The 24,926-nt window shown below is 44.6% G+C and overlaps 2 protein-coding genes and 1 pseudogene across 5 annotated transcripts; 1 reads left to right on the top strand and 2 right to left on the bottom strand.

Moving 5' to 3' along the window:
* Positions 1–44: 44 nt before the first annotated feature.
* LOC117865267 (G-type lectin S-receptor-like serine/threonine-protein kinase At4g27290) lies at positions 45–4,742 on the bottom strand (annotated as a pseudogene).
* Positions 4,743–9,537: 4,795 nt separating this feature from the next.
* Positions 9,538–15,203, top strand: LOC117862695 (receptor-like serine/threonine-protein kinase SD1-8). 2 transcript variants are annotated; one of them, XM_034746195.2, is made up of 7 exons: positions 9,538–11,309; positions 11,507–11,617; positions 12,484–12,662; positions 12,767–12,983; positions 13,098–13,338; positions 14,536–14,665; positions 14,764–15,203. In XM_034746195.2, the coding sequence occupies exons 1-7, from the start codon at positions 10,001–10,003 to the stop codon at positions 15,019–15,021; spliced, it is 2,445 nt and encodes an 814-aa protein (XP_034602086.1). In that variant the 5' UTR covers positions 9,538–10,000; the 3' UTR covers positions 15,022–15,203. The 2 variants fall into 2 exon arrangements, with proteins under 2 accessions (XP_034602086.1, XP_072151255.1); XM_072295154.1 differs by having other exon boundaries at positions 9,539–11,309; positions 12,541–12,662.
* Positions 15,204–17,887: 2,684 nt separating this feature from the next.
* Positions 17,888–24,661, bottom strand: LOC117863119 (G-type lectin S-receptor-like serine/threonine-protein kinase At4g27290). 3 transcript variants are annotated; one of them, XM_034746716.2, is made up of 7 exons: positions 23,069–24,657; positions 22,830–22,966; positions 22,073–22,289; positions 21,739–21,967; positions 21,237–21,369; positions 20,820–21,142; positions 17,888–18,425 (listed from the first exon to the last, which is right to left on the bottom strand). In XM_034746716.2, exons 1-6 carry the CDS (start codon positions 24,516–24,518, stop codon positions 20,828–20,830), a joined length of 2,481 nt encoding a protein of 826 aa, XP_034602607.1. In that variant the 5' UTR covers positions 24,519–24,657; the 3' UTR covers positions 17,888–18,425; positions 20,820–20,827. The 3 variants fall into 3 exon arrangements, with proteins under 3 accessions (XP_034602607.1, XP_034602606.1, XP_072151313.1); XM_034746715.2 differs by lacking the exon at positions 17,888–18,425 and having other exon boundaries at positions 20,701–21,142; XM_072295212.1 differs by lacking the exons at positions 17,888–18,425; positions 20,820–21,142 and having other exon boundaries at positions 21,257–21,369; positions 21,714–21,967; positions 23,069–24,661.
* Positions 24,662–24,926: the final 265 nt, after the last annotated feature.

Here is a 24,926-nt window from a genome sequence, read left to right as displayed (position 1 = left end):
TCTGGTTTACAAAATTCTAAACCAGTTATGGGTACACACAAAGAAAGGAAGGAAAACAAAGGCGATGCAAGGAACAAAAGAGAACACACATAACAAGCGACACCCTGGTAGATTGAGATAACACAATCAAGAACCCAAAACCAAATGATTTTTTTTGTAGCATACCCAAACCGAAAGGAATTAATAAAAGGATTCGGCTCACAAATCATATATTGACCTATAGCTACTTTCGCTCCTTTCCCTGCTATGAGAGGTAGATCGTGTAGCTGCCGTGCGACGTGCTGGATGCTTCTTCCTGCGTCGAGCCATCTTTCTTGCGGAGAGAAGGCTCGGTTATGCTGTCGAACACTGGCCTTTTAGGGGCACGGATCTGTGAGCTGCTGTTGTTGAGCATTGTAATCACTGCATACATGGTAGGCCTGTCGTTGGGCGATTGCTGCACGCAGAGAAGGCCTATCTGCAAACATCTCTCCAGTTCGAACAGGAGCTCAGGCTCCGGTTGGGAAACTGCTGAATCCAGAAGCTCAGTGATCCTATGTTGATTCCAAGATTCCCAGGCCTGCAAAGGGTTAAACAACTGTCATATATACTTGCCCAAAAATGAAAAAGGTCTTTGCATAATTTCTGGCAGCAGTATGCTCACATCAGAAAGGAGCGTTGGTGTGTTTCTGTTCTTTTGGCCACTGACTATCTCCAGCATGATAACTCCAAAGCTGTACAAATCGCACTTGAGCGTTAAATACCGTTCCATCATGTATTCTGGAGCCGTGTACCCCCTTCGGTAAAAAGAAAACAGTTCAATATCAAAACCTTAACAATAAAGGATCTATACTGGTAAAAGAAAAAGGTCATCTATTAAAATTCCGCGTCGGCATGTAATGTGAAATACTATGTACAAAAAGGGAAAAAGTTCAAATTACTCCCTTCAGGAAAGTCCAAATAACCCCCTAAACTATGTTTTGGTTCAATTTACCCCCTAAACTATGCTATTTGGTTAAACTTACCCCATAATGCAATTTGTCCTTTTTATTTCTCCATACACAAGTTGAATTTTAATTTGATATTTGGATGGTGGTAGTTGACATCATAATCTATATTAAAAAATATTTTATGAATTTTTCATTATTATTTATATAATTTTGTATCTCTAGTATAGATTTTGCCATTAAATATCCTACCCTATCAAAATAATGATAAAAAAATTATGATATATTTTTCTAACATGTCTTATGATGTCTGCTATTATCTTGCAAAATTTGAACTTAAGATTCCACTTGTGCATAGAGAAACAAAAGAGGCAAATTGTGTTAAGGGGTAAATTGAACCAAATGGCATAGTTTAAGGGGTAAACTGAACAAAAAATACTTTAGGGGGTTATTCAGACTTTGGTTATACTTTAGGGGAGTAATTTGAACTTTTTCCAAAAAGGAAAAATAATAAAAGCCTAGCTGCTATGAATTGAAACAGTAGCTAGGGACTTCAGGTTTTGATCATGCGCTGTTTGTACTAGTGTTGGATCTGTCTGGTCAACAACAAAGAATTTTGCAGTGCCAAAGTCTGCGATCTTAGGCCTCCAATTGTCATCCAGAAGAATATTGGACGGTTTTAGATCTCTGTGAATCACTTCCTCGTTTAGTCCATGAAGATAAGAAAACACCTTTTGCAACCCCTCGAATTATTTCCAGCCTACGCTCCCAATTCAGCAAAGCATGAAGTTTTGGATCTTCTCCTGTTAGTTCCATAGATAGCAGAGATTATGACCGTAAGACACATGTTAATGTATATTGTATACTTATGTGTATTGTGATGTACCAGATATGTAGAGGTCCAAACTCTCGTTCTTCATGTACTCGTAGACTAGTATCCGCTCATTCCCATCCTTGCAGTAATGGAGGAGTTGAACAAGGTTGCTATGCTTGAGCTTCGACATGACGTCCACTTTCTCATGAAAGCCTCACCACCTTAATCAACTTGAGAAGATTGTATGATCCTCTTTACAGCAACCTTTCTACCATCAGGTAAGCGCCCCTGGGATATTACAACTCGATATTATGATACTGACTTTGAACAGTAACACATAATCACATTAAGATTAATAAGTTTTGACAAGCTACACACCAGAAAGAAGCAAGGGTGCATAGCAACAACCCACCTATTGTGGTGGTGTTACTTCACATGCCATCATTTTTCTAAACAATATACATGGTATAGCTAATCGAAAATAGCCAAAACACTAGAAAAAAAAGAATCCAACAAAAAAAAAAAGGAAAGACAACATAATAACACAAAACCTGTCAAATACCAAACAGGCCATCCCAAAAATCGATAACAAACCCGATATCTATAATACAAACTACCACTACCGAGAAATAGTTTTTTCCCAAGAATTTTTATGACACATAAATAGCAGAACCTAATAAAAAATAAAAATAGAAGTAGTACACAAACCTCATACACAACTCCAAATCCTCCACGACCGATGATATTGCTCTCGGAAAAATACCCTGTTGCCTCCTTCAAACTAAGCAGCTCAAGAGAAGGGACAAGAACCGAAGCAGGAACAGAACTAGATGTGACACTCTGAGCAGGACTACGATGATGTTCAATAGAAGGGAAACTCGGAGCAGAACTATGAGCACCTGGAACATCCAATGCGCATGCAGTAACTGTAAAAATTGAATCGAAGAGCAAAACTGAAAAAGAAAGAAAGAAGAGATAGCTGCACTTAAGTTACCTGAAATTGTTCGTCCCCTGCGCCGGCAGCTACGGATTAGAACCAGCAGAACGAGGAGAATCACAACGACGGCAGCTACGGATGCAGCAACAACCGGCGCAGTAGGAAACGCCCGTGGCGACGAGGGGCGGGATCTCAGACTTGGCCAACCTCAGGTACAGGTCCTGGCCGTGGTCGACGTACCGAAGATCTATGATATCATCCGTCCACATGGCGCAGCCGCTAGGGACGTCGCCACCCCTGATGTCCGCGGCGGCGTAGGCCAAGCACGAACAGTTGGCGAGGCACCTGGCGCGGCACTCCTCCAACGAGATGCTCCTGTCCACCGAGACGTTGTGCGCGTCTCGAAGTTTCACCGCGTGCACCAACAGGAAACCGTCCGTGGTCGCCCCATCGCCGCAGTCAAGCTTCACGTTTCGCCGGCACCCACCCGAGGTGTCCCTCGAGTTCCACGCCGCCGGCGATGCCGGGCTGAACCCGTTGGGGCAGCTGCAGAACGACGTCGATGCAGCGCCGGCGTTGCACAGGCCGAACGCCCCGCAGTTGCGGTAGGAATCGCAGACGTCCCTTGGGCCCTGGAAGTAGGTCTGCCATGCCCGGGCGTCCGAGTCCCACACCAGGCGCCTGACCACGCCGGTGTCCAGCAGCACGATGTAAGTCAAGGGCCCGCCGGGTTTCGCGATGATGTAGCTGTAGGTTATCTCGCGTGGGCTGATAACCATCTCGTACTCCATCACGTTCGTGTACGTCAGCACCTCCGGGATGCCGCTGAACCACCGGCCATTCCACGGGCCCGCGCGGTACTTCTTGGCGTTGCCTTGCCACACGACATTGTCGGGCAGCCCGGTGGTGTCCAGCGCGCGACGGTAGGGCCCTGGAGACGGGTCATCGGCTGAACGCCATGAGGTGAGGTACCACTCGGCTCCGTTCCAGAAGTCCTTGCCAATCTTCATCCCGGATAGCATGGCGTTCGACGGGAAGTCGAACGACTGCCAAAGAATGGCACACGACATTGTCGAGCAGCCCGGTGGTGTCCAGCGCGCGACGGTAGGGCCCTGGAGACGGGTCATCGGCTGAACGCCATGAGGTGAGGTACCACTCGTCTCCGTTCCAGAAGTCCTTGCCAATCTTCATCCCGGATAGCATGGCGTTCGACGGGAAGTCGAACGACTGCCACAGAATGGCACACGACATTGTCGGGCAGCCCGGTGGTGTCCAGCGCGCGACGGTAGGGCCCTGGAGACGGGTCATCGGCTGAACGCCATGAGGTGAGGTACCACTCGTCTCCGTTCCAGAAGTCCTTGCCAATCTTCATCCCGGATAGCATGGCATTCGACGGGAAGTCGAACGACTGCCACAGAATGGTGGCGGTGGTGCTGCCTCGGTTGCGCACGACTAGGTTGCCGGAGCTTAAGAGCTGGGCCTCCACGGGGGACGTGCTTGTGGAGTTGGACGACCAGGCGACCTGTCCGGAGCCGTCTCGCACGACAAGGCTACCTGTGTCGCTGATCACCAGCGCCCCAGAGTTGCCATCGATAGGGTGCTCACGGTTGGCCACCCAGCAGACGGCGTCACGGGAGACGGTGAACCAGATGCCGACGTACCTCTTGGTTGACACCCCGGGGGAGAAGAAACCCAAGGTGAATGTGCCATCGGCCGAGACGAGCGTGTCATTGTCAGTGATGTTGCGGCCCTTGCTGAACGTATCTCCGGCGGTGAAGGCTCTATGGGAAAGTAGTAAGAGCGAGAGCACAAGACTCGGGAGGAGGTGGATGCAGGTTGTTTCCATGGTCTGGGATATGGCTCTTGCACGCATGGGAGTTTGAGCCATGGGTATGTAAGAAAGGCTACAACAGAGTACATGCTTTAAAGCAAACTTTGGGTCAAAAGCATTTTAACTCAACTTGAGAACCACAGCGTTGACCCTTTCATTTTTACCATTTTAGAAATGGCTGTTGGAAATGCAAGTCAATTGTTGCCTGGTTTTGCAGCCCCTGTTTGCTTTTTTTAGTAGTAGAAACCAGGGATGAGCCCCCGATTTGGAATAGCGAAACCACATAACCAGTGTCTGACTGTACAAAGTTTACCCGGTTTTGTTTTACATTCAGTGTGCTCGTTTAAAGAACATATGACAGATCAGTGGTTGAGGTATTGAAATCGATAGATGGTGGTCATCTTTTTTGTTTCATTTGCAGTTTTTGTCAACTTGCCCAGCATGGTTTTTCACTCTGGTGACACATTAGAAGAGTTTTTGTTTTTTGAGGCAACTGAGGTTAGCCTGTTAGGAGGACCCCATCTGACTAGAATATTACTCAACTGAAGTCACCTGTTACAGAATCGCTCAGAGCCTAGGAAAACTTGAAAAAAGCAGGGAGGAGAGGGACACGTCTAAAACTAGGAGGGACGAGGGAGATCACACTCAGAACATGGACATACAAACACCAAGACCACGTAGCGGCAACATGCGTAGTGTGCCGAGTCAGAAACTCAGAACGCCGCGGGCCCGCGGCCGGCCGGGAAAGCCGTAGGGTCCAGTGCTGACTCTTGCTTGATCCCTCAGGCCTAGGTTCACATCCGGCCCAGTTGAAGAACGGTCGGCCCAACAAATAGCCCATCGTTTAGGTTAAGGAAATAAATCTCCCCATCGTTTAGGTTAAGGAGATAAATCTCCCGCCTGCCTCTCTTAGTATACAGATTACTCCTTCCATTCCAAATTACAGGTCGTTTTAGATTTTCTAAGTTCATGCCTTTTGCTATGTATCTGGACATAATATATATTTAGGTGCATAGCAAAATCTATGAATATAAAAAAGTTAAAATGACTTATAATTTGGAATGGAGTAAGGCCTACAAAACTGTAGGCAATGGGGTTGGGGATTATGTTGTTGGCAATTTGCAAATACTACAGGCATACTTAGAAACTGTTGGCTGTTGGAAAAAAAAAATGGCTACTGATACTGTAGACCATTTATAGAAAACTGTAGGAAAAGATGAAAAGTCTTGTAGTGTTCTAACTCGACCTCAGGCTCTGGTAGTGATCCTATGTTGATTCCAAGGCCTGCAAAGTAGTAAAGTGTTATGTTTCCTTCATAGATGAGCATGCCTTGTATAATTTTTGTTGTAAAATAACAAAACAGTACCAATTTGGCGCCACGTTGGAATAGAACCACCACTTTTTATTAGGGTTCAGGGCTGAAAAATGTTCGGTTTAACTTGAATGAATTCAAGGGTCAAAGTTGTTTAGCACTGAACTTCGAGAGATCACAAGACCAGACTCTCATGACAAAAATATCTAGAGGCTAAATGGACCTTTTCAAAATGGGAAAATTGCTGGTACTTGTGCCTTGCTCTTCATTCTGACGCTACACTCGTAGATTCGTCCGACTCGTGGACGACTACGACCACACGTAGCACATGGAGCATGGTCGCACACACCAGCGCAGCTTCACACGTCATAGTCGTAACACAGTCAGGAGTGGCCGGCCTACTGTAGACTTTTCTTTTCTTGATAACCTGTGTGTCTTTGTTGGCGACATCATACTCAAAGCAACTTGATCATATTCATTACTACCAGTTGTCCTAACAAAATGAGAAAACAAATCTAAGCAAACTGACTCCATTCACTGGTCTTACGTGTCTCATTTTCCTAAAAAGAACTCCATATCACAATAATTGATACTCCATTCCGTTTGAAATTACAATACGCATTTCGTTTAGTTAGGACAAGCTTTTGACCAATAAGTACTACTCCCTCCGTTTATGTTTATAAGACATGGTGTTACTTGGCATGGTCTTCCAAATTATATTTTAACCATTCATTTATCTTATCTTATATTGTTTAATTATAGTTATAAATTTATGATTATTGTATAGTATATTTGTTACAAATCCAACCAAATAAAGTTTACAGTATAAAAATAAAAAATTGATAGTTAAACTATTATCAAAGATCATAAAGTTTGAATCTTGATATGCGCGTGCGCCTTACAAATAAAATAAAATGTAGGAAGTACATAATTTTTATGCCACAAAGTTGATATTGTTAGATTCGTTTTGAAATACTTTCTTATGACTATATTTTGTATTATTTAAATAAAAAACTAATAGAGTACTTATTGGTCAAGGCCTTATCTTGATGAAACAAAATACGCCTTGTAGCGATGTTGTTCATCCTAGAGATGGAACCCCTGCAGAAGCTACTTGATCCGGCAACCAGACAGCATGAGTTGTCACCGGTGCACAGGGCAGCAAAGCTGAGAAGTAAGTTTATTTGCAGATGCTGCTGTAATTTTCTTAAATCCGATAAGGGAGGAAGTGAAGGTGGTTCAGGATATCCTACAAGCGTCTGGAATGGTGTCAGGATGGTCAATCCAAGGAAGAGTGCGGTGTACCCGATAAGATGTGAGCAGATCAATGTGGAGGAAGTAATGCACTGGTTCCGATGCCCGGTGAAATCCTTGCCTTGCACATACTTGGGATTGCCTTTGCATGTCAGACAACTGAGAAGAGTGGAGATCCAACGGTTTATTGATAAAATAACTGCAAAACTACCAGGGTGGCAAGGAAGATTGCTAAACAGATCGGGGCGTTTGAAAGTGATAAACAACGACCTCGATACCGGTATATCACCTCACAGCGTTCGCACTGAAAAAATGGGCTGTCAAGAAAATTGATAAAATCAGACGCGCTTATATGTGGAAAGAAGCGACGGAGGTGAATGGAGGTCACTGTTTGGTGCAATGGGCAAGAGCGAAGAGGCCAAAGAAGTTTAGCGGCCTGGGCATATTTTCAGTAGGGCGTTGCAGCTTAGATGGCTGTGGTATGAATGGGTCGATCCAAAACGGTCATGGGTGGGCACACAACAACCACCGATTGCAGCAGTAGACAGGCAGCTATTCAGGGCGTCGATCAGTGAATGAGGATCCGGAGAACCACAGCTGGACGAGAGTGCTCTGGAGAATGACAGAGGTGGAGGAAATGGTCGAGTTTGTTCAGTTGTGGGACTTGATCATGCAGGTCATGTTGACAGAAGGAGAGGACACCATCAGATGGAGATGGACAGCCAATGGGGAGTACTCGGCTAAATTGGCATATAATGCCCAATGCCACGGATCCTTCTGTTCTTTCCAAGCGATGGAACTCCGGCGCGCACAAGGAAAGCACAAGTTCTTTGCATGGCTTCTTGTCCAGACCATGTTACTCACTGCATATAAGCTAATGAAGAGGAACTGGCCATGTAATGAACAATGCGTGCTATGTGATCAATTTCATGAAACTGTTGCCCACCTCTGTTTGCATTGCCCTTAAGCAAGGGAAGTCTGGAGCCTGGTTGCAGCTTGGTCAGGTCCTGGATCCTAACAGAACAGTAGAAGAATGGTGGAACATGGAGCTTCAGGGATCCCGCAATATGAAAGAAGAGTAAAGGCAGCAGTGATGATGTACATGGCATGGAACTTGTGGAAGGAAAGAAATAAAAGAACTTTTGAAGGTAGAAAGTATGCAACAATTACGAGTTCTGTGGTTCATCAAGGATGAAATGGCCATCAGAGTCCAGGCGACAGGGAGGGATGTGCATCTTAGTTTTTACGATTAATGTGTCTGTTATTGCTATCAAACGAGATTGTATAATAATTTATGTAATAAACTCTATGTAATCCCGGAACTGCTTCTCCTTCTTATATGATATGGCAGCGCTCCTGCTAACTTTCCTTAAAAAAAACACCTTGTAGTTTTAGATGGAGAGAGTATATTTTACCACTAAAAAAAGGTTAGCGCTGTTGGTTCTCATCATATGGTCTTTAAGGTGCAACTTGTAATGTAGTTTTCTAGATATAGTTATGATATCTAGTAAAATTACAAAGATATGAAACACATATAAATTTTATGTTTTTGAACATCATATTGGAAAGCTATTGACAGTTAAAGTTTTAAAAGTGATGGGATCTTGGTCAAGTATTGTGACCATACTATTGATTAATAACAAGTCGGCTTCGATGACTGAGGAAACTTTTCTGTATCCATCATCATAGAGAAAGAGATAATCCTTACTGATTGACAATTACTCCCTCCGTCTCAAAAAACATGTCATTTTGCGGTTCAAAATTTGTCCCAAAAAATAAGTCGTTATACTCAATTTGGTATGTGTGCATGTGCATATGGGCATGCAGCAATCAATTAGCACCAAATATGGTTAATAAATAGGGACAATCGGGGTTATTTTACCTCCTCGTTAATCTGTCCTAAAATTTCTAGGATGACACGTTTTTTGGGATGGAGAGAGTAGTTTACGACGACCGAGGAGAGTATTTTTTGTATCCACATTCTTAAGTCCCTAACTGATTGGGAACGGCAAATTAATAGCCACAGTTTTACGCCACGAAGCTGATATCGTTAGATTCGCATTCAAAATACTTTCTTATGACTATACTTTTTGTATCATATAAATAAAAAACTAATAGGGTACTTATTTGTCAAGGCCTTGTCTTGCTGAAACAAAATACGGCCTTGTAATTTCAGACGGAGAGTATATCTTACCACCTAAAAAACGTTGGCGCTGTTGGTTCTCATCATGTGGTCTTCAATTAAGGTGCAACTTCTAATGTATAGTTTTCTAGATATAGTTATGATATCTAGTAAAATTACAAAGATATGAAACACATAAATTTTATGTTTCTGAACATCATATTGGAAAGCTATTGACAGTTACAGTTTTAAATAGCAAGTCGGTTTCGATGACTGAGAAATTTTTTCTGTATCCACAATCATAACACAAGTGGGGAAGGAAGATCTTCACTCATTCATTAAGTGCCTGCGGTGAGACGCCACCCACAACAAACGAAGGGGGTGGAGGGAGACCGAAGAAGGAACAATTGTCTTGAATGCTATGCTGGGATCAGCAGCTTCCAGTGAAGACAAAATGAGTCGGGCAGGAAGAGGAAGATCGTGCGGGAAGCTGCATCCCATTTTGGTTTGGCGAGAGGGAGGCAGCGAAGCACCTGGACTATGGAGGTTAGTTGATTCTCGAAATCAGGTCGTTCGAAAAAAAAACTGCCGCTTTCTTAAGGCTTCAAACGAACGACTAGTCATTATTCAGAGTGGATGAAATAAAAGTATATTTTTGACCTTTCATGAAGAAGAGAAGAGATTACGACGACTGAGGAAAGTATTTGTATCCACATTCTTATATATCTTAAGTCCCCAACTGATCGGCAACGGCAAGTTGCTACTACCTGTCTTTCTCGTCTACGTTCTCGACGCGCAGAGGACATGGAAGCAAACTGGAGCCACCTTCTCAACCTCCTCCTGGTTCTACTTTCTCCCATAGCCTTCGCCGCCGGTTTTGCTGACACGCTCGGCAAGGCTGGCAACATCACCGGCGACGAGACGCTCGTCTCGGCCAATGGAACATTTACCATGGGTTTCTTCTTCCTCGGGCCGTCAACCAACAAGAAGTACTACCTAGGCATATGGTTCTCAGTGTCTAGTAGTGATGCCATCTGCTGGGTGGCCAACAGTGAGCGCCCTCTCTCCGACAAGACCGGCGCGCTGGTGCTCAGCGACACGGGGAGCCTTCTCCTGCGAGACGGCTCCGGCCAGGTCGCGTGGTCGTCCAACTCCACCATCGCCTCCTCTTCATCGGTGGAGGCGCAGCTCCTCGAGACCGGCAACCTGGTCGTGCGCGACCAAGGCAGCGGCAACGTCCTGCTTTGGCAATCGTTCGATCACCCGTCGAACACCATGCTGTCCGGCATGAAGGTGGGCAAGAACCTGTGGAGCGGAGCCGAGTGGCACCTCACGTCTTGGAGATCGGCCGACGACCCGTCACCGGGGCCCTACCGCCAGGTGCTGGACACCAGCGGCCTACCGGACTTCGTCTTGTTGGACGGCAACGCCACGATCTACCGCTGTGGCCCCTGGAACGGCCGGTCGTTCAGCGGCGTCACGGAGGCTTTGGGGAACACGTACACTGACCTGCTCACGTTGGGTGTGACGATTAGTCCGGGAGAGATCTCGTACAGTTACACTTCTAAACCCGGCGCCGCCTTGACTCGTTTGGTGGTGACGGACGACGGCAAGGTCAATCGCGTCGTGTGGGATAAGAGCAGCCGGGGATGGACGCATCAGCCCATCTTTCAAGGCCCAAGGGATCCCTGCGACGACTACGGCAAGTGCGGATCGTTTGGTCTGTGCGACGTCAGTTCGGTGTTGTCCTTCTGCGACTGCCTCAGGGGCTTTAGCCCTGCATCGCCTTCGGCGTGGAGTAGGGATACCTCGGGCTGCCGGCGGAACGTGAAGCTGCAGTGTAGTAGCAATGGGGTCACGACGGATGGCTTCGTGCTGGTGAAAGGGGTGAAGCTTCCCGACACGCACAACGCATCGGTGGACATGGGCATCTCGATGAAGGAATGCAGGAGTAGGTGCCGCGCAAACTGTTCGTGCTTGGCCTACGCCGCCGCGGATATCCGGGGAGGCGGTGTTCCTAGCGGCTGCGTCATGTGGACGGATAACATCGTCGATCTTCGTTATGTCAACCATGGGCAGGATCTGTACCTGAGGCTGGCCAAGTCTGAACTAGGTATGGTGCTTATTTCAGCTTTCCTACAAGCAAAATTTAGCTTTAATAAGGATGAGCGTCAACCAAGATAAGCTTGTTTTGTTTGATACACGATAGGGACTACCTGATGCAAATTCAATTTTATTTTCTTCAGAAAAGACGACCGTGCTTGATTGCATTCCTTCTTTATCTTTTACCAATTAATTTTGACATTACAGACAAGGATTTCCCTCTCGCGGCTGTTGTTGCACCGGTAGCGTTCGTTGGTGCTGCACTTGCCCTGTTCCTCCTGATTTGGTGGAGAACCAAAACCAAACGCAACGCCTCAGGTATGTACGTGTACCATTAGATCGTGCAGGGACAGGGAATAGTTTTTTTGTAAGGAGGCTACGGCAGGCAAGAAGTTGGCCTGAACATTTCTATTTATATGCAAGATTGTTGAATACAGGATTTGAGAGCGTAGGGCGCAAAGAGACAAGGGGAGACTACTTCACACTGTTACGAAAAAAATATACTCCACAGCCGTAGGGAATTGGCCACTCTTGACTGGCGTAGTCGGTGCTTCCAAAGCTCTAGATCAGAGGCCATGGCGAGGATGGTGAAGCACACCGGGGTGAAGATGTTGAAGAAAAAGTGAAATAGTTATTGGGGCTATCGACCATTGAATTAAAATAAAATAGTTTGGATTCATCCCTCTATGATAGAAAAAGTGAAATAAAATCGGAATAGTTTTATTTATTTACTTATAATATTTTATTTAATAGTTGGAATATTTTTCCATAGACCAGGAACAATATTGCAAACACAATAGATTTTTTTTTCTAGAAAACATGTCACCCCTGATTTTTAAGAGCATTTTGTTTCTTTATCCGTAATATTTCATTCCACTGATGAAATATTTTTTCTTATGCTGGAACATTGCAAATCTGACATATTTTTGCCAAGAAATATGTCGACAGATAGATAGTGTTTCTCATAATAATTTCCGTTTTGTAGAACAAAAACACATCGCTTATCCTTTGGCCGGATCGTGCAAAAACCAAATATTACCTCGAGCACACTTCATTTGGAATTTGGACCATGCATTAGTACATGCTATGCACGTTGAACCATTATTAACAATATATTAGTGTCTCTTTGAACCTTGTAGTTTACAATAATCTTTAAGTTTGCACCATGGTTATGGATTTTTTAGATTACGACCATGGTTATGGATGGAAGTGGAACAACACTGAGTCTGCTCGTACTGCAGATGGTCCTTGGAGCCCAACTATGGGCGATCTCTCTTTCGATCTGCCTACTGTAAAGATGGCGACGGGGGATTTCTGCCAAAGCCATGTTATTGGTGAAGGTGGATTCGCTGTAGTGTACAAGGTGCTTCAAATGTGACTTTATTTACTCGAAATCCACGTTGTGTTAACGTAGCGTAGGCTATTATTGTTTGTCCCCATTGCAATGCTGATAACCCCTACCACTAGGGCGAATTACCTGACGGGAGAACGGTTGCGGTGAAGAGGTTGAAGCAGTCAGCTCTCACCGACAAAGGCAGGAGCGATTTCGCAAGGGAGGTGGATGTGATGGCCAATGTCAGGCATGGCAACCTCCTCCGTCTCCTTGCCTACTGCAACGAAGGCGGCGAGCGCATACTGATTTATGCCTTCATGCCCAACAAGAGCTTAGACCTCTACATATTTGGTACCTATCTCTGCACATCCATATACTGTCACGAACTGCTGGGTAAATCAGCTACCTTTTGCATCCTCATGTGCGACGCGTTATTCATAAGCTTCTATCTTGAACTGATGACAGGCGAACCTAGCGACCGCGCTAGGCTGAACTGGAGGCAGAGGTTGGATATAATCCATGGCGTCGCGCACGGCGTCGCATATCTTCACCAGGGATCGGAGGAAAGCGTCGTCCACAGAGATCTCAAGCCTTCCAACATACTACTAGATGATAACTGGAAACCAAAGATAGCCGACTTCAACACTGCCAAGTTGTTCATCAAAGATCAGCCAGATCAGTCTGATCCGACCATTGTTGTTTCACCGTAAGTTACTCCACGTTCTCCGACTAGCTTAAATTGTGATCTTTTAAATTATTCTAGGGTGAACTCTCCAACTAATTGCTGGTTCCTTGGTTCCTTAAGACACTAGTAGAGAACTGACTTTCGATACACCCCCTTTTAATCCCGGTTTAAAGTAGGCCCGATATAAAAGGGGTGCGCGGAGCTTTACTCCCGGTTAGTATTTGCAACCGGAACTAAAAGTCACCTTTTATCCCGGTTCAAAAATCAGTCACCCGTGGGGGACCCTTTAGTCCCGGGTGAAAAAATCAGCTACCCGTAGGGACCCTTTTGTCTCGGGTGGTAAGAATAACCGCGACTAAAGGTCACCCTTTTAATCCCGGTTGGTGTTACCACTCGGGACTAAAGCTCACGACACCAACCGGAATAAAATGAGGTCTTTTATCCCGGTTGGAAACTCCAACCGGGATAAAAGGGTCCCTCACGGGTGGCTGAAAAAGAACTAAAGTCCTCGAACCCTTTTATCCCGATTTGTAATACCAACCGGGATAAAAGGGGGTCTTTTATCCCGGTTGGTGTTTCCAACCGGCATAAAAGGGTCCCCCACGTGTGGCTGGGCAGAACTAAATCCTTCAGACCCTTTTATCCCGGTTTGTAATACCAACCGGGATAGAAGGGGATCTTTTATCCCGGTTGGAAATACCAACCGGGATAAAAGGATCCCCACGAGTTAGTATAAAAGGATTGGATCCCCTATATAGTCAGATGTGGTGTGTAGGTGGGATGGCAAGGAAGCTACGCGTGAAGCTCGCGCACGCGCATATTTCGCGTGAAAATCGCGTGACTTGTGGCTTGCGCGTGTGGGGAGGCCTCTCCCTGGGACCCCCGGGAATTTATTTATTTTTCAAATTTTTTGCAAAATCATTTATCCCGGTTGGTATTACCAACCGAGACTAAAGGGTGTCTTTAGTCCCGGTTGAGGGACCTGGGATAAAAGACACCTCCTTTTATCTCGATTGCTTTATCCTGGATAATTTTTTGAGAGATTTGCACTCTTCCAATCGGACTAATACTCAGTTTTCTATTAGTGAGAGGTGCATTCATTTTTCTTTAAAGAATAATCATATGCAGGACTACGTGATTTCTCTTTCTGTCCACTGCTTGAATGGGCTTGATCTATTTTTAATGATATGACTGACTACCTAAACACCAATTGCCAAGGGGATATGCATCTCCGGAGTATTTGCAAGGCGAGATGACACTGAAGTGCGACGTATACAGCTTTGGTGTCATCCTGCTAGAAACCCTTAGCGGGCAAAGGAACAGCCCCACAAAGGGGGTAATTTCAAATGTAAGTTCATCCGGAGATTTTGGTCATTTGAGCACTGTAATGAGTAACCAAAGGCCTCGTGCAACTGTAAGTAAGCTACGATATAAATCCTGGTGCAGGCACGGGAGTTCTGGCAGCAGGACAGGGCGATGGCTCTTCTCGATCCAATGGTTCCCCTGCCTCTGTCTACGCCTGATTCCGAGATGAGGTCCGAGCTCGAGAGGTACGTCAAGATTGGGCTTCTCTGCGTGCAGGAGGCACCGGAAAACAGGCCGGACATGTCCGCCGTTGTCGCCATGCTCACCACCCGGAACTCAGACATCAACCTGCTGCCGCGCGCTGCGCTGCAGAACGTGGCCGCTGCCACATGTACATGAGATGAGGAAGATCTCCTCTCCAGAGTCTGCAACTAGGAAATCGATATTGCTTCCATCTCCATTCAGCATTTTTTTGTGTCACAGTTTTTTGTATCCCAAAACCTGGTATGTGTTATGTCTGATAATGCCGTGTTAAGCATACTGCTAAGAAAAATACAAGTGAAAAAAGTTCTTACTGCCAATTTAGTTTGATTGATGAAATGTTGCGAAAACCACCTACCGTACATGTGCTCGGTGGACTCTGGCTATTTTCGTCAAATGCTGCTACTCCGTCTTATGCTAGCTGAGTCAAAGCTTCGGAGTTACTACACGTGGCATCAGCGGGCAAAGGAACGGCAAAGCACAGGGGCTGATGCCACGTGTAGGTGCACCTGGACATCCTTGCGATTGTATTATTGGCGTCAAATCTTGCCCTTGATGCAAATTACTAAGCTACTAACCATTTTGTTGTGCAGGCATGGGAGCTGTGGGAGCAGGGCAGGGCGACGGGCCTTCTCGATGAAGCGGTTGCTCTACCCGGACCTGCTGATTCGTCTCTGAGCTGGAGAGGTGCGTCAAAATTGGGCTTCTTTGCGTGCAAGATTCACCGGACGCCAGGCCGGACATGCCCGCCGTTGTCGCCCTTTTTTCTTTCCAGTAGTGGTGGACTCGAAAATCCTGCTATTTTTTTGCATGCCCTTTTTTCTTTCCAGACAGGCTAAAAGTAGCATGCACCTTGTTTTTGTTCATGCCTTTTTTCAAACCACTATTTTGTACGCCTTGTACAATTCTTTATACTGTTGGAATTTTGTTCTCTTAAACCGGGACACTGCCAATTTGTAAAAGGAGCAACCAAATTTTCAATCCTGTGTTGTCCCTGCTGTTGTCCTAATGCTGCCCTGCTCCAACTATTACATGTGAAACATTTTTTTTCTCTATACCTTTTAATTTATGCTGGGACATCTTCTTGTACACTGAAACATTTTAAGGACCAATTTGGAATTTAGAAAGCGAAAGATCAAACATTTGGGGGAGTATGGATGACAGGATTATTATTATTATTATCTACCTACTAGTTAGAATATAACATGAACCGTTAAGTATGCACCAACTTTAATCGCTAATTGCATGTTTTTTCTCTCCGTTTTTTTCCAACTTTGCACCATTGTCCCTGCTTTGACCAACTCAACGCATCGTCGACCTTGGTTTTGCTATCAACCTAGGCAAAATCAGGGGTAACGAGCCATTGACTTCGTCAATTAGGGGTAATTGTGCAAAATTGAAAAAAAAGGACAAATGTGTAGTTGGAGGTAAAAGTGAGGGCATATACACAATTGTTCCTTTTCAAATTGACTCCAAACCTTATCATGTACCAACTGCCAATACCGGTTTGCTTGATTGACTTGAGAACATACTTGATTGCCGAAGTCTTTTTCTCAATTATAGGCTTGGTTCCAGGTGTGGAGTTCTACCCCTTTCAAATTCTTCGGAGCTTCTGCACCTATTTAGTACTTTTGGATAATGCCATCCAAGTTCATGGAAGCTACCTGTTGCATAGCCTAGAGGAGTAACTCTGATGTAGGGTACCGCACATCTAGTCCAAAGTTCATGCTAAGACCAGTTCCTTCATACCAATCATGCATTGAGTAGGCAATTTATGGATATTGTTTAATACGATTTCCAGGATTTGCTCACCTGTTGCATGTTTTTAAAATGATTACGCTATGTCTATGGTCAATACATGAAATGATTACGACAATCTTTGTTACCCATGATCTTACTATTAATAATTGGAGACTCATTTTGAAGTATCCACGTGAAGCCACCTAGAATCCTAGTTGGACACTCTAGAAAAATAGAGAATTCGTAGAAATTCAAAAAAGCAAAACATCTAGCCCTCAATCCTCCTCCCATGTGAACTAACTCTTGATTAGCTTCCCACCTCAAGTACAGATCCGCACCCACGCGGTACTTCCTTGCATATCCAAACAGACTCACGCCTAAAGCAACACCTTCCTCGATGATCTCCTCTCCTTCCCCTCTCTTCGGTGGATATAGGAGGAAACGTATCGATCTATTCAGTCCCTACGTAATCTAAACGAGCACGTCATCTGAATTTAACCAACAAGGCAACAAACCATCCAAACAAATGTGAGGATATATATATCCTCCACTCTCACGATGTCCACTCGGCCGCCGCCAAGGACGTACACGAAGACGAAAAACCAATTTGAATTGCTGTTGGCTGCCCAGCAAAGGTAAGCATGATGACCTTACTAGCCTCTTTGCTTCAAAAGGATTTTTGTGATTAACAGCTTCAGGTGTCATGACGTCCACTCCGCCGTCAAGGACCAACACCAAGACGAAGAGCCATCTTGCATCGATGTGCTGCAAGCTGCCCAGCTAATTAACATAGGTACGCATGCTAATTCCTAGGCAGGACCATCTTGCTTCAAAATGAAGTCTGCCGTTGATTTAGTCTAAATTAATACAGATTGCAGTGTTTGATCTGTCTGGTCATCGTAAGCCCACATGCCAAGAGAGTTTTACACTGGTGAAGAATAAAAAGTAAGCGCATTGCAGTTCCATATATTTATTTAAGCATGATTTCATTCTTCTCATTTTTTATAATTCAGAATTTTAAGTGCCTTGCCTAGAATTCATCACGCACTGCAATATGGCTTAGAACAGTATGCAGCATCAATTGCACAGCACCCAAGACGATACATCAAAGATGGAAAAAATCTACTGCAAAAGCAAAGCAAGCCTGCGGTACATCCATGGGTCCTCCCTTTAGCATGTATCCAACAATAATCAGATTACAGAGGTACATTATTGGTTCAGAGCAAGTTCTTCACCGAACATTTAAGGAAAGTACACACGAATAGGAAATAAAACTCTCTTAGGGCTTGAATTTCTCAAAAAATATGAACCCTTATACAGTAGGGGTGCCTCCCCTTTTATATGGAGGCCAACCGACCTTTACGTACCGAATTTACCATTATTCAACTACTACATTTTAGGAATATGCTATACATTTTTTAAAGAAAGAATCCTAGTCCAATTTGTATGTTTGGATCACGCCATCCACGCCGCCAGCGTCACGCTTATAGCATGACCTTCTTCCTCTTCACCTTCGCTTGATCAACTTAGGCTGACTCCCGTGTTCTCTGATGAAGAAGTTCCCAAGACCTTCGCACCTTCCACACCGAAGGTGCCTGGGGCTTCCGCACCTTCATTCTTGGTCCTCCACAGCGAAGGTGTCTGGGACCTTTGCGCCTACCCTTGCTCCGTTGAATCGCTGTTAACTGCAAACATGTTTAAGTGAACACTGCTTACCTTTGTTGGCGACTTGATGAAGGTGGCGTGCGAGAGTGACAGATGATATCTCTGATCCAGAATACCCCAACATGCATCACGTGAAACTACACCAAGATAAAGATAGATACTTAATTGTTCTGTTCTCAGTTTATGCTATTTCTATTTCTGCTAAGAAAGCATAAGTGCTATGGAAAATAAGTTAACACGGAACATTCCTTCAGAATGCATCCAATGATTAAAATATAGAGCTGCATCAAGGAGAGCAAACAGTCAAAAAAGACAAAGGAAGCCAATTAAACAATATTATGGGCATGTTTGGTAGAGCTTCATCTGATTCTCATTCTCTATAGGAGTTGATTCCTTGAGAGAAGTGATTCTATAGCTGAAAGTGATTCTCTATCATAAACTCTTAAAATCAGGATGGAGAATCACTTCACAGAATCAGGAGAAGGTACTTTTCAGCTCCCAGCCTTTTTTAGAGAACCACTTCACACAATCAGCAGAGAATCACTTCTCTCTGAAAAACTGTTTGGCAGAGCTCTTGCTCAATCCAGGTAACACATATTCTCTTTTCTTTTCCAGCAATAATCCATCAAGGAATAAACAACCAGTGGACAGAGAAAGAAAAGGAACAAATGTGGGAGGTTTTATGTGAGCAGAATAAGATGTCAAATCTAATTGAAATGACAAATGAGAAAAGCATGTAGAAAAAAAAAGCAAGAAAGTTGCAAACCCCAAAAGGATAGAGCTCCATGTTCACCAACGGAATCTTCAAACTTCAGAAGACCCACTTATATATGCATTATGAAGCTATATGCAGCATCAATAAAGAAACAAATATAATAGGAACAAATCATGGCCAACATTAAGAATCTGTCCCTTCAAAAAAAAAATTAAGAATGCGCCGTAAACACCGAATGTGAAGCTGCCACCTCTCAAAAGCCTCCAGCATTACTTCAGTAACTATTTCATTAGGATTGAAGGGAGAATCATCAGACTACAGTCAGAACATCAGAGAGTCTTAATTTTCTCATCATTCAGAACATGAGGTCAAAAATATATTACATGCATCTATGATCCACCTCAAAGACAAACAACCAAAAATTAGATGCAAACATAGTGTTTGAATTGTTGGATAGGCTTGATGGGAACAATAATTTGGTCAAATCATTTCACATGGAAAGAGACAGATTCAGAGAATAAGATTTTGAAAATTTCAACATATGACTAAGGTATGAAATATCAAGAAATGGAACATGATGTAACCTTCCAACAACCTTAGAAATTTCAGCACTCATTTTAGGAGATCAAAGTGATGAAGCTTTAGAATTAGATATGGTAGTGGAAAATAAGGATAAACACCTACAAAGAATTTCAGAACTGCATATGCGCTCCATCTCTTTCAGTACCCATTGATTTTCTCATATGGAGAAGTGGGATTTAGACAAAAAAACATATGAATAAATCAAAGATCATGAATTATTTAGGTCCCTCTATTGAATATGTACTAATGATATTTTAATAAATGATAAAAATTATTATCCTACAAATAGCCACACAGATATAATGAATATATGAACGAGAAAAAAATTGTTCATTTAAGGCTTTCAACAATATACAGGAATACAGTAAAACTGTATGAATCAATAAGCATTTCACAGAAATTTATTATCCATGTATTCGCAAACGAAATTCCAAACCATATGAAAATCCTTTTGAAACCTACATGTAAATATTACATACATCTGTTCATCAATTTATTAGACTCTAAGCATTGTTATTAATAATAGCCATTGGATATATTTTATATTATTAAAATTAACAGAGATAGAGGCGTCATGCAAAGGGGGAAACTATGCATGAGGCTGAAGAAACTTAAGTAATACTTTCCTAATTGCTAACTAAACTTTATCACAAACCCAATGAAGGTAAGAAAATATTATCCATGTATTCCAAAACGAAATCCAAACCATGTGAAAATCCTATTGAAACCCACAAACGATTTTTATTAATTGTTGGCCTCAACTTAACCATGAATTCATAATACTTCAATTTCTAGCCCGTGCAAGAGCACAGGTTGATGGGCTAGTTAATTGAATTTGTGAAGAGTTTATTTTGCTATGGTAATTAATGTCTAAGTGCACACAGCACGCCACCTCCATCCTAATTTTGTGACAAGTAGCTGAAGTATATATAGGCCATCATGCTGTGAGGATGCTACCATCTACGACTACAAGTTCTGACCTGCTGTTTTAAGGAGTTACTCTTTCATGATTGTAGTGACATTGTTCCTGAATCAGTAGAGCTTTCTCTTTACTCGAAGATAAAGAGATATCCTTGTGGATGGGAGCGGAAATCACACACCATGAAAGAATTAAGTGAGGCGCCAAAACTGAAACATCATTTCTTAGAATATCGAAGCTAGAAAGATCAATCGATCTCACAAATCACACAATTATAACCCATTGCAATTTCACGTGTGCTTGAAAAGCTACCACCTCTTGATCTATGTGAGATACACCGATGAGTAGCTGCTGCGTGACGTGCCAGATGCTTCCTGTGTTGAGCGATCCGCTTCGTGGAGAGGAGGCTCAGCTCTGCTGTCCAACTCTGGCCTCTTAGGTGCACGGATCTGTAAACTGTTACTGTTTAGCATCGCAACTACTGCAGACATTGCAGGCCTGTCATCAGGTGATTGTTGCACACAGAGAAGGCCTATCTGTACACATCTCTCCAGCTCAAATAGGAGCTCAGGCTCCGGTTGGGCCACGTCTGGATCAAAAAGGTCACTGATCCTGCCTTGATTCCAAGATTCCCATGCCTAAGAAAAATGGTAACAACATTATCCCCATTTCATGAACATATGTGATAAGGATCGTATTATACATTTTTTTTTCTGTCAGCAATGTACTCACATTAGAAAGGAGCGTTGGGGTAGTTCTGTTCCTTTTCCCACTGACTATCTCCAACAAGATGATCCCGAAGCTATACACATCACACTTCAGTGTCAAGTGCCGTTCATTAGAGTACTCTGGAGCCGTGTACCCCCTTCAGTTAACAAAAAAATGTCAATCAATTGAGGCCGCTCACACGTTGTTACTTCTTTGCAGTTTAGATTGAAATGCTTAGGTAGTATTTTTGCATGCTTGTTTATTGATGCACTTGCTGTTAGTCTCATTGAATCTAAACTAGGTTTTATATGTTTTAGTATTCAATTTTCATCATTATGGTTCTATAGTATGTGCTAGATGTATGAGTAATTAACAAATACTTCGTTAGGTGCATTTTATTATATATGCTCCATCGGATGGTAATGATAAATGAGGCAATGGATGTGATCAAATAAGTAGTAGAAGTATAACTCTTAGCCACACTTGAATTGAAACACAAACCGAGTGGTTGAGGTTTGAAGCATACGCTGACTGTATTAATGTTGGATCTGTCTGATCAACAACGAAAAGTTTGGCGGTGCCAAAGTCTGCAATCTTAGGCCACCAATTGTCATCAAGAAGTATATTGGACGGTTTTAGGTCCCTGTGGATGACTTCCTCACTTAGTCCATGAAGATAAGCAACGCCTTTGGCAATCCCTCGAACTATTTCCAGCCTTCGCTCCCAGTTCAGCAAAGCGCGGAGTCTAGCATCTCCTGTCATTTTCCATAGACAACAGATGAGAGCTTCAAATTCACATGAAGATTCTGATCATATTCACACACACATTGGTACTATGTGGAACTAAGAACATTAAGTACCGAATATGTAGAGGTTCAGACTCTTATGCTTCATGTACTCATAGACTAGTACTCGCTCGTTTCCCTCCTGGCAATAAGAAAGGAGCTGAAGAAGGTTGCCATGCCTGAGCTTTGACATCACTTCCACTTCTCTCATGAAAGCATTACTGCCTTCCTCAGTAGGAGAAGAAGGTATAAGCTTCTTTACAGCAACTTTTCTACCATCCGGTAAATGCCCCTGGTGATTGTGCAACCTTGTGTTATATTGCCGACATTGAATGGTAAAATATAATACTTCAATCCAAGATAAATGTCGCGCTGAAATATGCGCCATCAAGCATTGAAAATTTCAACTGCTACTGAAAAATTTAGATTTATCACGTGAGAGTATGATATTAGTAGTTTCATCATCAAAAGTATTCCAATATTTTGACAACATAACACTTGGAATAAAAATGTGGTGTCCATGCGTGCATCGGAGGCCCAACAGTGATATACTTCCTCCGTCTCAAATTACTATTTGTTTGACTTTTCTACGTGCATAATTTTTACTACGTATCTAGATATATATTATATCTAGGTGCATAGTAAAAACTATGTATCTAGAAAAGCCTAAACGAATAGTAATTTAGGACGGATGGAGTAAATGATAAGTAGACTGAATTAAGGTAGTGCAGTCAAGACACTGATATATGGTACTGTGCGTTAAAAAAAAGCTGGACCAGAAGAGGGTGAACGCATGTAAATAAATTTGGAAACCATAATTACAGGTACAAACCTCATATACGATTCCAAATCCACCACGACCAATGATATTGCTGTCAGAGAAATCTCCAGTAGCGTTTCTCAAACCAGACAGTTCAATAGAAGGGACGGTCGGAGCAGGAGTACGCGGAATAATACTATTATTAGGAGCTGCAATACTCAACGTGCAGTGGATATTATTAGCATCAATAGTTGCTCTCCTCTTTTAATCTTAATTACATGCTAGCTGAAACAACAGGAAGAGCAATTTACCTGAGTTTGAAGGTCTCCGGCGCCGGCGCCTCCTAATCAGAACCAGAACCAAGAAAGCAATAAGGAAGATCCCGACGAGGGAACCTACGGATGCACCAATGACCGGGCCAGTAGGAAATGGCCGGGCCCTTGACGGCGGCGGCGGCGGCGGAGGCAGGGCCAACGATGGCGGGAGCTCAGACCTGGCTAACCTCAGGTAGAGATCCTGCCCTCTGTCGACGTACCGCATATCGAGCAGATCATCTGTCCACATGATGCAGCCACTCCCATCCCCGCCGCCGCTGGTATCCGCGGCGGCGTAGGCCAGGCACGAGCAGTTGGCGAGGCACCTCGCCCTGCACGCGTCCACGGTGATGCCCGTGTCCACCGACGCGTTGTGCGTGTCCGGAAGCTTCACTCCGGCCACCAGCACGAACCCGTCCGTCGTGGCCCCTTTGGCGCAGTCCAGCGCCACGTTCCGCCGGCATCTCCCGGAGATCCTCGAGGAGGACGCCAGGCCGAACCCCCTGACGCAGCCGCAGAACGACGTCGCCGCCGCGCTGACGTTGCACAGGTTGAACGCCCCGCACCTGCCGTAGGCGTCGCACACGTCCCTGGGCCCCTGGTAGTTGATCTGCCATGCCCGGCTGCCGGCGTCCCACACCAGGCGCCTCACCTCGCCGTTGTCCGTCAGCACGACGTAGGTGAAGGCGGCGCCGGGCTTCACGTTGTACCCGTAGGTTACCTCCCGCGGGCTGATCACCATCTGGTACTCGAACAGGTCCTCCTGGTAAGTCAACACCTCCGGGATGCCGACGAACCGCACGCCGTTCCAGGGGCCCGTGCGGAACGTCTTCACGTCGCCTTGCCACACGATGTTGTCGGGTCGCCCGGCGGTGTCGAGCTTGCGGGTGTAGGCCCCCGGCGACGGGTCGTCGGCGGAACGCCATGACGTGAGATACCACTCGTCTCCGCTCGAGAAGTCCTTGCCCACCTTCATGCCGGAAAGCAACACGTTCGACGGGTGCTCGAAAGAACGCCACAGGTTGTTGGCACTGCCGGGGTTGCGGACGACGAGGTTGCCGTTGTCGAGCAGCTGCGCCTCCACAGGAGAGGTGCTGCTCGAGTTCGACGACCACGCGATCCGGCCGGAGCCGTCTAGTAGGAGGAGGCTCCCAGTGTTGCTGACCATGAGCACGCCGGAGTTGTCGTTGACGGGGCGGTCGCTGTTGGCCACCCAGCAGACGGCGTCTCTGGACACGGAGAACCAGATGCCGAGGTACCTCTTGGTTGACACCCCGGGGGAGAAGAAGCCCATGGTGAACGCGCCATTGGCCGAGACGAGAGTCTCGTTGTCAGTGATGTTGCGGCCCTTGCTGAACGTGTTGGTGTCGGCGGCGAAGGCTCTGGGAGAAAGCAGGAAGAACGAGATGAGGAGAAGGTCGAGAAGGTGGCTGCAGGTTGCTTCCATGGCTTAGGATGGCTTCTTGCTTAAGCGCCGAGACGTGGATGATGAGAAACAAAGCTTAGAGCCGCAGACATGATGCTTGATAGCTGAAAGCTTTGTATGAATTACGCGCTATTGTGTATTTAACTCAACGTGGTTGGAGCGAAGAGATTGTTAGTTTGGAGCCTACCTTACAGTGTTTTTTGAAAAAAAAAACCGTTCGGTATTATATGACGTTTCCGACAGCACAACATAGCTAATTAAAAGTCATTTTAGGTGTCTGAGGTAGTACTATTTTACTCCATCCCGAAGCTGGGTCAAAACTTCACTTCTTTTTGTTTGTTGTAGCCTCTTGCATAAGAGGTAAAATTTAGGATGTACGGATCCCAACTGGAATTTGCAAGTCAATTGGCGACTTGCAATTCTTTGAAC

Source organism: Setaria viridis, chromosome 7 (assembly GCF_005286985.2).
Source record: "Setaria viridis chromosome 7, Setaria_viridis_v4.0, whole genome shotgun sequence".
NCBI classification, from domain to species: Eukaryota; Viridiplantae; Streptophyta; class Magnoliopsida; order Poales; family Poaceae; genus Setaria; species Setaria viridis.
The sequence above is the reverse complement of the archived record's forward strand: the minus strand, read 5'-3'. Positions and strand labels throughout refer to the sequence as shown.

Bases quoted from the DNA above. Each gene is read 5' to 3' on its own strand.
- LOC117862695 (XM_034746195.2), top strand. From the start codon at position 10,001: ATGGAAGCAAACTGGAGCCACCTTCTCAACCTCCTCCTGGTTCTACTT. The intron at 11,618-12,483 runs GTATGTACGTGT...TGGATTTTTTAG, and splicing joins AACCAAACGCAACGCCTCAG to ATTACGACCATGGTTATGGA. The intron at 12,663-12,766 runs GTGCTTCAAATG...CCCTACCACTAG, and splicing joins GATTCGCTGTAGTGTACAAG to GGCGAATTACCTGACGGGAG.
- LOC117863119 (XM_034746716.2), bottom strand. From the start codon at position 24,518: ATGGAAGCAACCTGCAGCCACCTTCTCGACCTTCTCCTCATCTCGTTC. The intron at 22,967-23,068 runs GTAAATTGCTCT...TGAGTATTGCAG, and splicing joins CCGGAGACCTTCAAACTCAG to CTCCTAATAATAGTATTATT. The intron at 21,370-21,738 runs GTATGCTTCAAA...TGTTAACTGAAG, and splicing joins CCAACATTAATACAGTCAGC to GGGGTACACGGCTCCAGAGT.